This window comes from Myotis nattereri, assembly GCF_964212035.1.
Source record: "Myotis nattereri genome assembly, chromosome: 3".
Classification (NCBI taxonomy): Eukaryota; Metazoa; Chordata; class Mammalia; order Chiroptera; family Vespertilionidae; genus Myotis; species Myotis nattereri.
The window spans coordinates 24,655,161-24,671,648 of NC_138077.1; the positions used below are offsets into that span (position 1 = coordinate 24,655,161).

Below are 16,488 nucleotides of genomic sequence, written 5' to 3' on the forward strand. Positions count from 1 at the left end.
CATGAACTTTGTGCACCGGGCCTCTAGTGGTCATATAAAGATGGAGCCCAGTTCCTGTGCTCCCAAGATGATTTCAGCAATGGTAAGTTTAAATGCTGTCTAGGGAAGGGTAGCTCCAAAAGATTACACTGTGGGCTTGCCATACTTCCCACCCTCACATCCCTCAGTCAGGCCCCCTCTGCTTTCTGCTGTTCCTCCTCACTCTCTCAGACTGTGCAGTGAAGCACTTCCCACCCCCTGCAGCGCATGCACAAGGATGTCTCTTTTCCCACGGTGGATCTGACCTGGGGTAGAACACTTGATTACAGGCATCTCCTCTAAGCACGAGCACTCCAGTCTTGAATATCAGGTGTTATAGGCAACAAACGCTGATGGTGTTCTATTTGCCATTAATTTAAGTGGGAAAAATTACAATGGCTATTGGTCAATGCTTAAGCATTTCCTAAACTGTAACACAGCAGAATAAAAAGCCTGAATATAATAAACAAAATGTTCATGTTCAGATATAAATTGCTCGATCATCACTTTCTGATCACCAAAAAAATTAATATAATTATTAACTAATGATTGCTTTGTGTGCAGAAAAGTGCGCTATTTGAATGTCCTATGTAGCTATGCTGGCTAATTTTATGTGTTGACTTCAGTGGCCTAAAGCGATGCCCAGATAGCTGGCAAAATGTTATTTATGGGTGTGTCTGTGAGGGTATTTTTGGAGGAGATTAACATTTGATTCAGTAGACTGAGTAAAGAGATCACCCTCACCAATGTGCGTGGGCATCATCCAATCTGTTGAGGGCCCGAAGAGAACAAAAAGGCAGAGGAAGGATACATGTCCTCCTTCTTCTTGAGCTGGGACATCCATTTTCTCTTGCCCTGTCAGAGCTCCTGGTTCTTGGTCCTTCGGGCCCCAGGAAGGTTCTCAGGGCTTTGGCCTCGGGCTGAATTGCACCACTGGCTTCCTGTTCTCTAGCCTGCAGATGGCAGATTGTGGGATGTCTCAGCCTCCATAACCTCATGAGCCAATTCCTGTAACGTATCTCCTCCTATATCTCCTCCTGTATTGGTTCTGTTTGTTCTGCTTCTCTGGAGGACCCTGATTAACACAGTAGCAGACACCATCTGCCCATATCTCCTCTGGCCTTTCTGGCCAATAGCTGATTTCCAGCGCCAGCACCAGAGATTCCTTGCCTGACGGCTCTCAGAGTCCATGGGAGCGCACTAGGTCTTTGTCACCGGGTAGAACTGTGGGAGCAGTCCTCACCCAGGGACTGACCAGAATAAGGACTGTGCTTCCTCACCCTTCTGGGGGAGTAATGTTGAGGCCCATACGCTACACTGACTTCCTTTACTGGTATTTCCCAGATCATTAGCCAAAAGAGGTATTTGCACTTGAATCCTTGTCTTAGAAAAGCAGAAACCTGCTTTTGAAGAACCTAAACCAAGACTTTCTACTGTAAACTTTATGCACTATAGATGACTGTGATGTTTTGATCTTTTCCTTAGCTCCAGCAATATCCCACATGGACTTCCCTTCACTGGCCCTCAGCATGCTTTTCAAAGTACCTATGTGTTAGAATATAAACCGTTAATTTCCTCATATATCATTTTGTTTAAAATGTTGTATGGAGTTTTGAGGATGGAAATGTAAATTTTTCCCATATAAATATCTCTGAAAAACATTGACTGTGTATGCAGCTCGAGTACTAAAAATCAAGAAGTATCAAACATTGGAAACAATTAAAATGTCCATCAACATTGGTAAATGGGGCGGGGGGGGACATACAAACAATGGAATATTATTCAGCCATAAAAAGGAATAAAGCACTGCCCTGGCCGGGTGTCTCAGGTGGTTGGAACGTCGAAAAAGTTGCAGGTTAGATTCCTTGTCAGGGTACATACCTAAGTTGTGGGTTTGATCCCTGGTAGGGGTGGGTATGGGAGGCAATGCATCAATATTCCTCTCTCACAATGATGTTTCTCTCTCTCTCTCAACAGAAAAACAAACACCAAAAAAATCCCCCACAAACATACCTTTGGGTGAGGATTTTAAAAAAGGAATAAAGTACTGATATGTGTGCAACATGGATGGATTTAAAAATATGCTAAATAAAGGAAGTCATGTACAAAAGGCCGCCTATTGTATGGGCCCCATCCCCGCCTCCTGCCTTTAAATGGAATATACAAAATAGGCAAATAAGGAGACAGAAAACGGACTAGAGGTTGATAGGGACTGGAGGAAGGGCAAATGGGATTGCTTGCTAATGTGTAAAGGTTTCTTTTGGTGACAAAAATGTTTGGAATGAGATAATGGTGATAGTTGTACAACATGGTAAATATACTAAAAACTGCTGAAATCAAGATGCATCATACCAGGAAACTGATGACTGGGAAGATGTTCTGTGGGATATTCATACACAGGCTTGCAATGATTTGTGTATCAATCTGTTCTGGCTATGTATGGTGTCAGATGGGTACTAGATTTACCAGGGTCACTTTGTAAGTTATATAAATGTCTAATTAGTATGTTGTACACATGGAACTAATATAATGTTGTATGTCAATTATAATTGAAAATAAAAAATAAAAAAAATCATAGACTGGGTGGCTTAAACAACAGACATTATTTTTTTCACCATTTTGGAGGCTAGAAGTCTAAGATCAAAGATCAAGATTGAGGCTGACTGATTCAGTTTCTGATGACTATTCTCTTTCTAGTTTGTAGATAGCCACCTTCTTGCTGCTAGAGGGAGGGAGGGAAGGAGGGAGGGAGGGAGGGAGGGAGGGAGGGAGAGAGAGAGAGAGAGAGAGAGAGAGAGAGAGAGAGAGAGAGAGAGAGAGAATGTGTGAGATGCCTCTTCTTATACTAATCCTATTGGATCCCATCCTATGACCTTGTTTAACTTTACTAACTTCCTTAAAGGCCCCATCTCCAAACTCAGCCACACTGAATGCTCAGGCTTCAACATATGAATCTGGTGAGGGTGGGGAGGGACACAGACTTTCAGTCCATAATAGATGGCAATTGATGTATTGGTCATGGTTGGAAACTCTAAGGTGACAAGATGCGGTTAGAGAAAAGGTCATTCAACCAAAACATGAGAAGATTTAATACGTATTAGAATATGCTTTCTTCTTTCTCTCTTCTTATATTTCCTTTTAAGATTTTTACTCTAAACTTTTGTTTTTTTCCTAATAGTTGAGCTCACTTTATATTAAGATAAATTTCTGATTTGCTCTTATTTCTATAATCTCACATCCACTCTCCACTATGTATCTCTTTACCCTGAGATGAACTAATTAAAAATGAGGCCATTCATTTTTGGGTTATTTCAGATAGTTCAGTAAATTATCTTTAGTTCTTATTTATTGGCTTTGGTTGGTTCCATTGGTCAAAATAAAGCAAACAAGTTACTCTGCAAGGTGAGCAAGGAAATAGAACATATACTTGCCCATCCACAGACTACTTGACATACTGCATTGCTTCAGAGATTTTGTTATTCTCTAAATAAACACTGTGAGAAACATTAAAGCATAATGAGCCTTCACAGTGTCTATCATTAGCTTGCATATATGATAATATTTGAACAAATTCATTATCAGGTACAAAGAGAGCAGAAGGAAATGAGATGGGAAGACCAAGGGACTATCTGGAAAAATATCTAAAGATTTTTGTCCAAAAGATAATTACATAATTTTTTTTGAAACAGAAGACTTCCATCAGGAGCAAATATTGTTCTGTTGTTGGGAAAAAATCTGGCAAGGAGATGTTCTAAGGGGATGCTGGATAGAACTGGAAAAACAAAACAAAAACAACGGAGGAGACACCTGGAGAAAAGATAACGTCCTGAGGATAAGAGGGAAGATAGAAATAGGAAACAAATGAAAACTAGAGTTGATCTCAGAGTAATATGTTTATCATTGCCTAATTCCCTTCTCTCCCCACTCTCATGGATGAACTCAAGCCAAAAAAAAAAATAAAAATATGCAGAAAGAGAGATTTAGATATAATTGAGAAAAGTTGTTAAACACTGTAATAGGCTCACAAAGGAAAGTCCAGACTTCCTTTCTTTGGGTATTCTTAAAAGAAAAACAAGTGTTTTTTGTTTTTTTGTTTTTTTTCATTTTCCCTGAAATGTGGCTCCATTCCAATAGACTTGAGAGGAGATATAAATTAAAAACAAACAGAAAATGACTAGTCATTATTCACCATTAGAGCTCTGATGTTATAAAAATAGCAATAATAATAAAGAGCTATTATTCTCTTTCTCCTCACTTAACTAGGCATTCATTTCCTCAGTTCTTTCCAGTAGATCTATTGAAAAAAATGATAAAGAATAGTATTTGTTTAATGCCACAGCATAGTTTTAGGATGTGAATGAAAAGTAAAGTACCATGAGAGAAACTTTAGAATGAGAAACCATATAGTCAAACAGACTAAGAAGGCCAGTGCCAATGATTATTCTGATGTTTCCTTTTGATGTCACATGAAGGAAACAAGCAGCAGCTAAGGATACATGTTATATCGGGATTCTCTGCAGGAAGAAAAAGAAATGTAGGTGCTTCAAGCAGACAGGTATTTAATATGGGGAATTAGGGAATTACAAAAGCATTGTAAGTCTCTGACTAGCTGAAATCAAGGGGCTGTCACTAGGCAGCTTGCCCCACTTCCACAAAGCTCGAGGCTACAAAGGAGGGCCTGGGGCCAGACACGCCAACGTTCAGCTTACCAGAGCTTGACTATTGAACAGAAGAGCTATAGCTTCTGCTTTCTAAACCTCACACCAGGTCATGTCATCAGTAGAACCTAAATTACATCCAAAATTCCAGCTGCAAAGAATTCTGGGAAAGGTGGTTTTTATGCTTCCATTTCCCATGATTGGGAGGATGTTTAGAAGGTGGTAGAGATGACTACTGAAGTCCAATAGACAATTCCCAGGACACTTTTTTTTTTTTTTTAGCAGAAAAGAGTCTTGCCAGTCTGTTGTTAAACACAGGCACATAAAAACTTTAATATACACATAAGGTGTATATCTACAAAATAAACTATATTAAAAACAAAAGTAATAACTATCCAAAACTCATCACTTTCTAATTATTTTACTACATTTTAATATTATTATTTATGTTCTTAAAGTTATTCAAATCAATGGAATCTCTATGATTGAAATACTATATAATATTGTGCTACGATCAACTCCAACTTCATATTCATTCATATAGCTTCAAATCAGCCATGGTGGGAGTATTTATACTACAGAAATTGACAAACAATATAGACCTGGGTCACTTCCCATCCCCAACCCTACAGAGCAAGTGGTTAAACATTTACCATCACTATTTAAAAGTATTAGAAGAGTTGTGCAATAAGGAGAAAAATAAGGTAATTAATACATTTTCAGGCAGTTAGAATAGGAAGGTTAAAACTGGAATGATGATTCATGACCAAGAAAAACATTGGGAAGTAGGAAATAACCAGTAGAGAATTAAAATTCAATGAAATACATATTTTTTAACTGGTTGGGATCTATCATTTGGAATCTTAGAAATTATGATATTTAATTTCAGTACTTAGGCTATCTGGTCAATCTCTGGGAATTCCAGGGCCACACATGGTCCAAAGAATGTTCTCTAGGGGTCAGTGATGATTGAAACCCTTTTAAATTATGATACCATTTGGGAAATATTTGTGGAAGTGTAACAGCTTTGGAGGCAAGGATGCGTGCTCTGAATAGATGGAGAGAAGTGGGGGGCCTTTTAAAGAGTCCCTCAGCACCACAGGTATGGCTGGAGACAAGGAATTGACCAGCTACTTTATAAGAAATGCAGGAGTAAACTAAGGGTGTGGCCACAGTATAAGAAGTTATAGGCAACTTGGACTCGGGTAGCAATGAATAAATGTTGGAGACTACTGAGGCAGCCTAAAAGCCAGGAAAGAGGAACCCCAAGTGCCACGCAAATGCAATGTGTCCTACTTTTACCTCTATATAATCTCAGATCATGTGATTATTTTGTCATAACAATCTTTACCTGAAGTATCTCATCAGGAATCAAACCTCAAATTATATCCCGTATGACTGAAAGGCTTATCAAGCATTCCACCAAGAAGAGTAAAAACAGAAGGGTTTTGTGAATAATCTTATATTCAAAGTACTCAGACTTCCTAATTTAGTCTTTCTACTAGTTCCCCCAACATAAAACAAATGTCTTCAACATAAATAATTTGGGGAACACAGGATAACCAAAGGGACTCCAAATTATTCTCAGGGTGCTCAGAGAAGTCATCAGAAGAATTTGGGTATAAGAATGGGACATAACCATTAGTCTACTTTGGTATACTACAACTAGACATCAAGTGTGGGTTAACTCCAGCTTCTCAAGGACCCTGTTCTTACTGTTCTGCCAGACTACCAACCAGAGTTAGTTGTGATTTTGAGGCTGACACAAAATTTTTTTTTCTTTTTTAAATTGCTCTAAAGAAAAAATATCACTACCTCCTATAGGGAGAGACACAAAATTTTATCTTTCCACCTATGCTATTTCTTGTTAGCATCGTAGTATTCAACTATTCACAGTGCTTCATATTATGAATTAGAATGTTGATATGTGTTAAATTAGGATAAAGCAACTTAGGTAATGCTTTAGATTAACATTGTAATTTAGGAAGCTTGCTTGAAGATTATCAGAGAAAAACCTAGGGAAATTAGATGAAATATTCCTAGGATAAGTATGGTTTCTATAAACAGAGTTGGTGCAATGGCATAAAAATTGTATTCTGAAAACAAGTATTCTTGATATATCTCTGTAATTAATATAAAAACTTGAATTATAAGAAAAGGACCTTGTACTTTTGGAGTCCAGTAAAATAAAAATCATATTGCACCCTAACATGACTAGTATTTGCCAAATTAGTTCTCCATTTGATAGAACATGTGGGATATTAAAGTAAGTCTAGATTGGTACACTATTATACTTATATAAAACGAATTAATTTTCTTAGATTAACTGCTAAGATTAATTTTCACTTAAAGGGCGTTTAAAACACAAGATTTATTATTCAATTTTACATCTAGAAAGGTTTATGAGAAGCACTGCAGATTTAATATAGTTCAATAGTCATGCTCATGATTAACCATTTAGCAAAAAAATCAAATACCCTAAAATTTATAGTAATGGTCTCTCTCGCTCTCTCTCTTTTTTTTTTTTTTTAAAGAAAACAAAACAAAACAGGAACAAACATAAAAACAGTTTTCCACCGGCGCGCGCCACATTTACAGCACAAAATACCAACAAATCAGTTTCAATTGTGCAGAGATCCAGAACAAGTCCCTGAACAGAGGCAGTAGAAAACTGCCTAGGAACACTTCTCTTCTACCTTTTTTAAAAGATAGGCCAGATTCGAACCCTTAGCCAGTCCGAGTTTTGACTTCCCTCTGGAAGTCCCAGAGACGGTGAATACCATCTAGAAGCCATTCCTCCAGATACAGGACAAGTCCCTTAGAGATCCTTGATAACCTAGATCAGTAATCCATTCATCTAATCCTTCAATAGAATAAGAGGCTAGATGAAACCACTCAATGTCCTCCAAGAGGATTTCAGCAAAACAACAAAATCAACAGACTTAACACATTGGACTCACAAATACATTGGACTCACAAACAAGAACCAAAACCAAAAGAGGCTCACAAATCCAAAGCCAAAAAGGCTCACAAACAAAATCCAAAACCAAAAAGGCTCACAAACAAAACCAAGAAAACCAAGACCAGAAGTACCCTGTGATGTCTCAGGGGTACCAAGGAAGGAGAAGTTATGGCTGCGTCCAGCCCTTCTCGCAATCCACCACCAGTGACTGGTCCCAAGACTCACCTCTAGAGGATTTCCCAGGTGACTCAGATGAAAATTTTTTGGGGACAGGCCAACGTCCCCTGTCCGCTAGCTGGATCCGAAGGGCAGTTCTCCAGGGTCCTGTAACTTCTCAGGGTGCGCACTCCCTAGAGACCCCTCAGTCTCCACAAATTTTCTCAGGGGAGGTTCGGCTTCCCTTTGCGTCCGAAACAGCACCCCTAGGGGGCTGCATCTCGCTGGGGCAAGGCCTCCAAATGTTGTAAAGTACCCCACGAATCACAGAAGGATGCCTCAAGAAGTTGAATTAAAGAGTCACATTTATTGCAATCCGGGACTATGAGGGGGCATCTTGCTCTCTCAAATCTCATAGTTGTAATGGTCTCATAATAAGGAATTTTGATCACACTTTGGAAGTATATATAGGAGCAATGTATTTTCAAAAACCATTTGGCCATAAATTGTGAAGTTAAACATTTTTATTCCCAACTATCCAGTAATTTTACTCCTACAGATATACTTTAGAGAAACTTTTGCATATATATACTAAGATAGTAAAAAAACTTCATGAAATCATCCTATCTAATAATAGACAAACATGGCATTTAACCATACCTCCGCTGGGCTTCCCATTGGCTAATCAGCAGGATATGCAAATTAACTGCCAACAAAGATGGCGGCTGGCAGCCACGCAGCTGAAGCGAACATGAGGCTTGCTTGCTGCAGTGATGGAGGAAACCAAGGTTCCCCGCCTGCCGTGGTCCAGCTCTGAGCTCCGGAAGCAACGATGTTTCAATTATAGAAGCTAAACAAACCCCAGATACCTGCTTTCAGCCAGCCGTGGCCTCAGAGCTGGAGCCAGGCCTCAGAGCTGGAGCCGGCTCTCAGCTCCAGTGACAGCTATAGAAGGTAAATAAATCCCAGAATAATAATAAAAAAAGAGGCTGGGAGCTTCAGTCGCCCGCCAGCCTGAAAACGTCCCTCAGCCCCTCACCCAGACTGGCCAGGCACCCCAGTGGGGACCCCCACCCTGAAGGGGGTGTGACCAGCTGCAAACAACCATCAGCTCGTCATCCAGGCTGGCCAGGCACCCAAGCAGGACCCCCACCCTGATCTGTGACACCCTTCAGGGCAAACCAGCCGGCCCCCACCCGTGCACCAGGCCTCTATCCTATATAGTAAAAGGGTAATATGCAAAATGACCCTAACAGCAGAAAGACTGGGAATGATTGGTCACTATGACACACACTGACCACCAGGGGGCAGACACTCAATGCAGGAGCTGCCCCCTGGTGATCAGTGCGCTCTCACCGGGGGGAGCTCTGCTCAGCCACAAGCCAGGCTGATGGCTGCCAGTAGAGCAGTGGTGTTGGGAGCCTCTCCTGCCTCCTCAGCAGCACTAAGGATGTCTGACTGCAGCTTAGGTCTGCTCCCCGCTGGCAAATGGACATCCCCCAAGGGCTGCTGGCTGCCTGAGGGATGTCTGATTGCCATCTTAGGCCCAATCCCCCGGGGAGCAGGCATAAGACAGCAAGTGGTCACCCCCGAGGGGTCCCAGACTGCGAGAGGGCACAGGCCGGGCTGAGGGACCCCCCTACCCCCAAGTGCACAAATTTTTGTGCACTGGGCCTCTAGTTGATTATAATAGCAAAACACTGGCTTAATCTTCATAGAAGAAAGATAAACACATAAATTATGGAACAGGGATACAGTGGAATATTATATAGCAGTGAAAAGGATTGAATTACATGAAACAACATGGAAATATCTAGAAATATTTCACTCAATATAATATCAAGTAAAAAAAAAAGTACCAGAAGACTATATACTGTAAGACAACCGTTTTTTAAAATATATTTTTATTGATTTCAGAGAGGAAGGGAGAGGGAGAGAGAGATAGAAACATCAATGTGAGAGAGAATCATTGATTGGCTGGCTGCCTCCTGCACGCCCCCAAATGGGGATCGATCCCACAACCTGGCATGTGCCCTTGACTGGAATAGAACCTGGGACTCTTCAGTCCTCAGGCTGACGCTCTATCCCCTGAGCCAAACCAGCTAGGGCAAGACAACCTTTTTATAAAGCTCAAAACCAAGCAAAACTAAAAGACTATATCACTTAGTGATGTAGACATATGATGACCTTATTTTTTTAAAGATAAGAGAAGATAAAACATAAAATGCGGGATAGTGGCTCCCTGTGGAGTATAGGCAGGGAGGTGGGATGGGAAAAGAATCCCTAGGCTGGTACAAAAATTAGTCACAATCCAGTTTTTAGGTTGGATAGTGGGTTCATGAGTATAATACTTAGGGTTGTGCTTCCTAAAAATACTTTCATACACTCTTTGGTATGTATAGTTTATTTTTTGTCTTTCTTTGACTAATTTATTTCACCTGTATGTATAGTTTAAAAGGTTATACACACATAAGGTGTATATCTACAAAATATTAGTAAAAGAGTCATACTCAATACTCAGTACATATTTATAAGCAGAGGCCTGGTGCATGAAATTGGTGCATTGGGGTGTATGTGTGAGTGTGTGTGTGTCCCTTAGCCCGGCCTGTGCCCCCTTGCAGTCCAGGAGCCCTCAGGGGGTGTCCGACTGATGCAGGGAGCGGGCCTAAGCCATCAGTCAGACATCCTTAGTGCTGCCGCGGAGGTGGGAGAGGCTCCTACCACCACCTCTGCGCTCGCCAGTCGTGAGCCTGGCTTCTGGCTGAGTGGAGCTCCCCCTGTGGGAGCACACTGACTGACCACCAGGGGGTAGCTCCTGCATTGAGTGTCTGCCCCCTTGTGGTCAGTGTGCGTGTTAGCGACCGGTTGTTCCATCTTTTGGTCGATTTTCAAATTAGCCTTTTATTATATAGGATGTCAGGACAATTTAATAATACAAATCAAAATGGGAAATTTTAAAATGTGCAGAGAATTTCTGTGTCTAAAAGGCTCATTTAAAATCCAGGGGTTTTTATTTACATTCATCATTAAGAAGCTCTGCTGATAAGTCACTTTACATTAGATTTTTACAACTTTGTAATAAATGGCAAAACCAAAAAAGAAATGAGGACATTGCGGAACAACATTGTACTTGAAACAACATCGCTCCCTCGTCTCCCTCTGTTTGATTTGTAATCAAACTCTGTTCTAAAGATTTCTTAAACCCAAAAGCTATAATTCTGAAAGTTTCTTCAGAGAATTTATTATTTTTAAAAGATATTTTTAATGTTCTTTATATACGTGCAAAGCTGACATGAGTTAATTGCATAGTTGAAATGGTAATTACCAGGTAACTATTTATCACTATTATTTGTAGCTCATGAAAACCTAGGATTGCAATTAGCTCTGTTCATTATCATGTCATTTGTAATGGTAAAATATTTGCATAATGTATATTGTATGACACTCTTTTCTTCCCTGTGAAATTCAGATAATATTTTAATTTAGCAACAAATCTTTTAGGCTTTTATGTAGAGATTAAGGAAAGTTACCTTATACTTGTTTTCTGCCACACAAATATTCATAGTGCTTGTCCCAAAGACTAAAGTCTTTGTGGAATAAGAACTTGTGTATTCTTTTTGAGGTTTATGTAACAGGTTTACTAAAATGTTACTAAAGAAGTATAAAAATTAGACTAATCATCTCAGTATCAGCAGGCAATCAATGTATATTAAAGTATTGAATTGGTGCCCTAACTGGTTTGGCTCAGTGGATAGAGCGCTGGCCTGCGGACTGAAGGGTCCCAGGTTCGATTCCAGTCAAGGGCATGTACCTTGGTTGTGGGCACATCCCCAATAGGAGGTGTGCAGGAGGCAGCTGATCGATGTTTCTCTCTCATCGATGTTTCTAGCTCTCTATCCCTCTCACTTCCTCTCTGTAAAATATCAATAAAATATATTTTAAAAAAAAAGTATTGAATTGGTGGCCAGAACTGAGCTTGAATTCCCAACTTCTTATGTGCTGAACTGTGATATTCATTTAACATCTTTGTGCCCTACTACCCTCACATTTATAAACAGAGATAATCGCTCCTCTGGTCTCCTCACAGGCTTGTTATGAGAATGGAAACATATATGAAAAACCTTTATAATCTCAAGGACTATGCAAATGTTTGTCACTAGAGGAAGGTCTTTTTTATTTCTCAAATATATTAAAATTCACAGTAAACTATATCAAAAAGTTTTTTAGGTATCTATAAATTACTATGTAGATGACATGTATTTCTTAATAGAAATAAGAAAATGCTGATAGGGTCTGCTTGAAAAATCATTCTACTGATTTTCACATGAAGAAACTACTTAGATGTAAATATCAAAGACTATATCCACAGACTCCTTAGAATATTTAGATTTTTTGGGGGAAGTCAAGCCCTCCTTTTCCTATTTATAGTTCAATAGTCATGCTCATGATTAACCATTTAGCAAAAAAAAAATCTTACTAAAATTTTTGTGTGGTCTTTTCTCTTCTTTATTTAGGTATTATGGAAATAGAAATCATGCCTCTCATTACTATCTGCTGTTATCATCAAAAAAGTAATGCTATGGACAGGCTGGATGGGCCTGTAGGTTTGGAATTATTCTATTCCAGGGCCTAGTTTGACTTGCAGTTCTTGTATCTTGATCTGGTATATTGCTCTTGCCGTAGACAAACAGGTCCATGTACAGAGAGGCTGTACGAAAGCCATTTGCTAACTTACAGTAAGAAATACTGGAAACTCATCTTCATAATAACATTAGTGCATTACCTTTGCTTTATAGTTCCCAAAGGCCTTTGAACCCAATATCTCATTTTTGAACCTCATAACTTATGAATTTGGGAGAGAATGACCTAATTTATTTCTAAACTGTTTCTCTATTTACCAGGTGCAAAATACCGGAAAGTACAAAGCAGAGCAGGTGACCATGTCGCAGTTGTCAGAAATAACACACTGTTAACAGTTTTCCATATTGCCATCCTGTTTTTTTCCTATGCATGTGTATGTAATTGAGATCATATTGTACATGCCGTTTAAATGTCAACGTTTTTCATTTTTTTCTGGTTATGATGGCAATCTATGCCTTTCGTAAAAACTTTGAAAAAGTTGTAGAACACAGACAAAAGTCCAAAGCAGAAAATGAAAAAAAACCAAAAACTGCAGTTAACCACCACGAACATTTTGGTGTATTTCCTTCCAGTATTTTATTCCTCCTTTTTTAAACGCAGCGGGGCTCATACCAAGGCAGGAGTGCTTGGGCGGCCTCCACCGTCCAGCCGGGCGACGGGAACTGCAGATCAGCACTCCTCCTCCTGGACAGGGGTAGCGAGAGGGACTATTTTCCCTTCACGCTCACCCGTCTCCGTATTCTAAGCGGGTTTGTACATAGTTCTCTTCTTCCCCCCCCATCTTCAAGGCCACTGACACCTGCCCGTATTTCAACAAGTGATCCCGACGGCGTCTGGAAGCCCGTCCCCCTCTCCGCGGTCTTTCACTTCTGCTCGTTGAAGGACTCCCGCCCCCACTTCACCTTCTGCGGAGCCAGCGGAGGTGGCAGGAGCTTCACAGGGGCCTCCAAACCCAAACGGCGGCCAGAGCCCTCGCCCCGCGGCAGGGTCGGGGGACCGCGGTGTCTCCCCGGGAAGGGCTGTGATTAAGGAGGGTCTTCGCGGCTAAGTCTCCGTTCTAGGGACGAGCGGCCGGCGCATCTTCGCCTCTCCCGAGGTTGTCATCAGAGTGCATTTCCTTGGGGCTCCGACTCTTCACATCCTACTGTTCTCGGGGGGCTCTTTCTCCTTTAAAGCTCACGGATCGCTCTTCGCCTCTCGGGGATCCTGGAAAGCCTCTGTCACCGAATCCCAAGGTCCGAACCCCTCCGCTTCGCTTTGCGAGCCCGGAGAAGTGCGTCCCTTCTCGCTTGCCTTACGCCCGGCGAGGCGGGGACCGCACTATTGTGCCGCCTGCCGGAGGGGGGGACGCTCACGTGCGGCTCTCCGCTTTCCAGCCGGCTGCAGGGGCTCCCGAGATACCCACGTTCAGACCACCAGGCCCAGGATTACATTGTCCTGGGAGCCCGCGCGGAAGGGAGGAACGGCCGTACACTGAGCTAGGCGGCGGGCGCACCCTTTTGCTCCCCCTCGATTTGCCTGGACCGCACGGGGCTGCAAGCGCGCCAGCCGCCGCCGAGCTTCCTCAGCCTTTGACAGCTCGGCCCGAGCACCTCGCGGCCCGGAGTCCCCGCTCCAGGGGCGGGGCGGGGCGCGCGCGTGCGGAGAGGGGCGGGGCGAGCGGGAGGCGGGAGGTCGGGAGGGGGCGCGCGAGCGGAGCCGCGCGGAGCCGAGCTGGGAGGTGCTGGGAGAGGCAGGCAGAGCCGGCCGGCCGCCTGCGTCTCCGCGCCGTTTGAGCTGCGTCGCTGGGCTCCGCGTACCCCCACCTCTGCTCAGGCTCCTGCAAAACTTTTATTCTCTTGGGCCCCCCGGGGTGTCTGAAGGTTCGGAGCACTCGGCCGGCTCTGTGCTCCCCTGCAGCGCCGGCCCTAGAGGGGACCTGCATCCCTCGCCCGCCGGGCTCTCGCGCCCCGCGCCTCCTCACCTGCTGATCGCACCCCGGAGCGGAGAGGGTGCATCCGAGGAGGGGCCGCGCGGGCGCCTGCGCCCCCGAACTCTCCCGCTTACCGAGGCAGACCTGCCCGGCGCAACTTTAACTTGATTCCTTGCGCCGAGCTCGGGCACCAGCTGCTGCTGCTGCCGCTGCCGCCGCCGCCGCCGTCTCGGCCGCCGCCGCCTCACAAAGGCGCGCAGGGAGGGGAGGCGGCGCGGGCGGCGAGCACTGGCGTCCGTGCGCTGGGCGCGGGCCGCCGGGTCGCCGAGGCCGGGAGACAAAAGGGAAACTGCCTCTGTTGGCCGTGCCCGGTCGGAGTAGGGTGCCTCCTGCCTGGCTCCGCGGTCCTCCTTCCCCCGCCATCGGCTGCTGCTCCGCCTCCCGCCCGGCGGACCGTCCTCGCAGTGCTCCGGGACCCGCAAGCCTTCGGGGCGCGCGTCGCTGCCGGCGGTTCGGGCTCTAGCGATAATAAATGATAGAGGATACAATGACTTTGCTGTCTCTGCTGGGTCGCATCATGCGCTACTTCTTGCTGAGACCCGAGACGCTCTTCCTGCTGTGCATCAGCTTGGCGCTGTGGAGTTACTTCTTCCACACGGACGAGGTGAAGACCATCGTCAAGTCCAGCCGGGACGCCGTGAAGATGGTGAAGGGCAAGGTCGCAGAGATCATGCAGAACGATCGGCTCGGGGGGCTCGACGTCTTGGAGGCCGAGTTTTCCAAGACCTGGGAGTTCAAGAGCCACAACGTGGCGGTGTATTCCATCCAGGGCCGGAGAGACCACATGGAGGACCGATTCGAAGTTCTGACGGACCTAGCCAACAAGACGCACCCGTCCATCTTCGGGATCTTCGATGGCCACGGGGGCGAGGTAGGAGTTTTCTGGGGCTGTGTGTGCGTGCGTGCGTGCGTGTGTGTGTGTGTGTGTGTGTGTGCGCGCAAATGACAGGACGTGGTGTGCTGGGGTGGGGGGCGAGGAAGGGAGAGGACTTGGGTGCGAGGGGTGTGGTGATGACCCGGTACCAGGTTGGATCAAGCCACTAGTTCCAAGTTGCCAAAAACATGTTTGGACTCAGACTTCTTGGGACTGAGGGTCCATTTTGGAAGAGGGAGGGTCATCCTTCGCTTATATGGTGCCTCATCATTTATGATGTTTCTCAAGGCCAGCCCCCAGCAAATGACTGTGCTAGTTTTGCGGGGAGAGTTAATCGTTTTCTACAGTGAACTTTGGCCTGGGGTCTGTCTCAGCGCCTCTGTTCTAGGGTTGGAGACCCAGGAAGGCACAAAGAAGGAAGAAAATCTCTTTGATCCTCATTAGGGAAACGAGACACAAAATGCAGAGCCGAGTCAGTGAGGGCTCAGTGAGGATGAAGGAAGAAGCTGTGACTCCTTCCCATCGCCTTCGCCTTGAGGAGGGACCCTAGGGACATCCCCGCGCTTCTTGCCAACTCCATTAACTTTGCAAATGCAGTCGGGCTAGTTGACAGCAGCGCCTCGCTGGCCGCCTGTGTCCAGCTGGTTCTGCAGCCGGGGACCGGAGATGCCCCTGGCCTTTGCAGAGGTGGCGATGCCAGGTCTCGCCCCTGCGCCCTGGTCGAAGTGGGGCGCGGACGGCTCCCAGCTTCTCAAAGCCTTTATCTGGGGGTTCATGTGATGAGGTTAGAAGGCCGGTTGAGGTCCCTCGCCCTCTTTTCTGCGGCACCCTGATTGCGCGCTGGGGCTCAGATTTCCTGGAGGTCCGGGGAGGATTGGCTCTGGTCCTCGGGCATGGGCCCAGTAGAAATGAGTGGCAAATGTGACTCCAAAGAGCACCGGGCCAGCCGCCCCATTTCTTTCAATTTGGCAGTTTATAACAGTTTCATTGTTGCGTTCTCTCTCTCTCTCTCTCTCTCTCTCTCTCTCTCTCTCTCTCTCTCTCTCTTTTGGCAGCATACTTTCTCCCTTATGTCCTCTCTACCTTCTTCCCACCCCTTCTTCATCATTTCCCCCCTCTCCTCACACCCCATGCTCCCATCCAACTTTGCCCCAACTCTCTTCTTAGCCCTTCTGATCTGCGGGTGGGCTGTAGGCGATGTCACTCT

General features: G+C 44.4%; 1 protein-coding gene across 1 annotated transcript in view; it reads left to right on the forward strand.

Moving 5' to 3' along the window:
* Positions 1–14,713: 14,713 nt before the first annotated feature.
* Positions 14,714–16,488, forward strand: part of PPM1L (protein phosphatase, Mg2+/Mn2+ dependent 1L) — a 250,003-nt gene continuing 248,228 nt past the window's right edge. Inside the window, exon 1 of the mRNA XM_081086785.1 lies at positions 14,714–15,278. Coding sequence (XP_080942911.1) covers positions 14,880–15,278 — 399 coding nt within the window. The 5' untranslated portion in view covers positions 14,714–14,879. The remainder of the gene's footprint in view (positions 15,279–16,488) is intronic.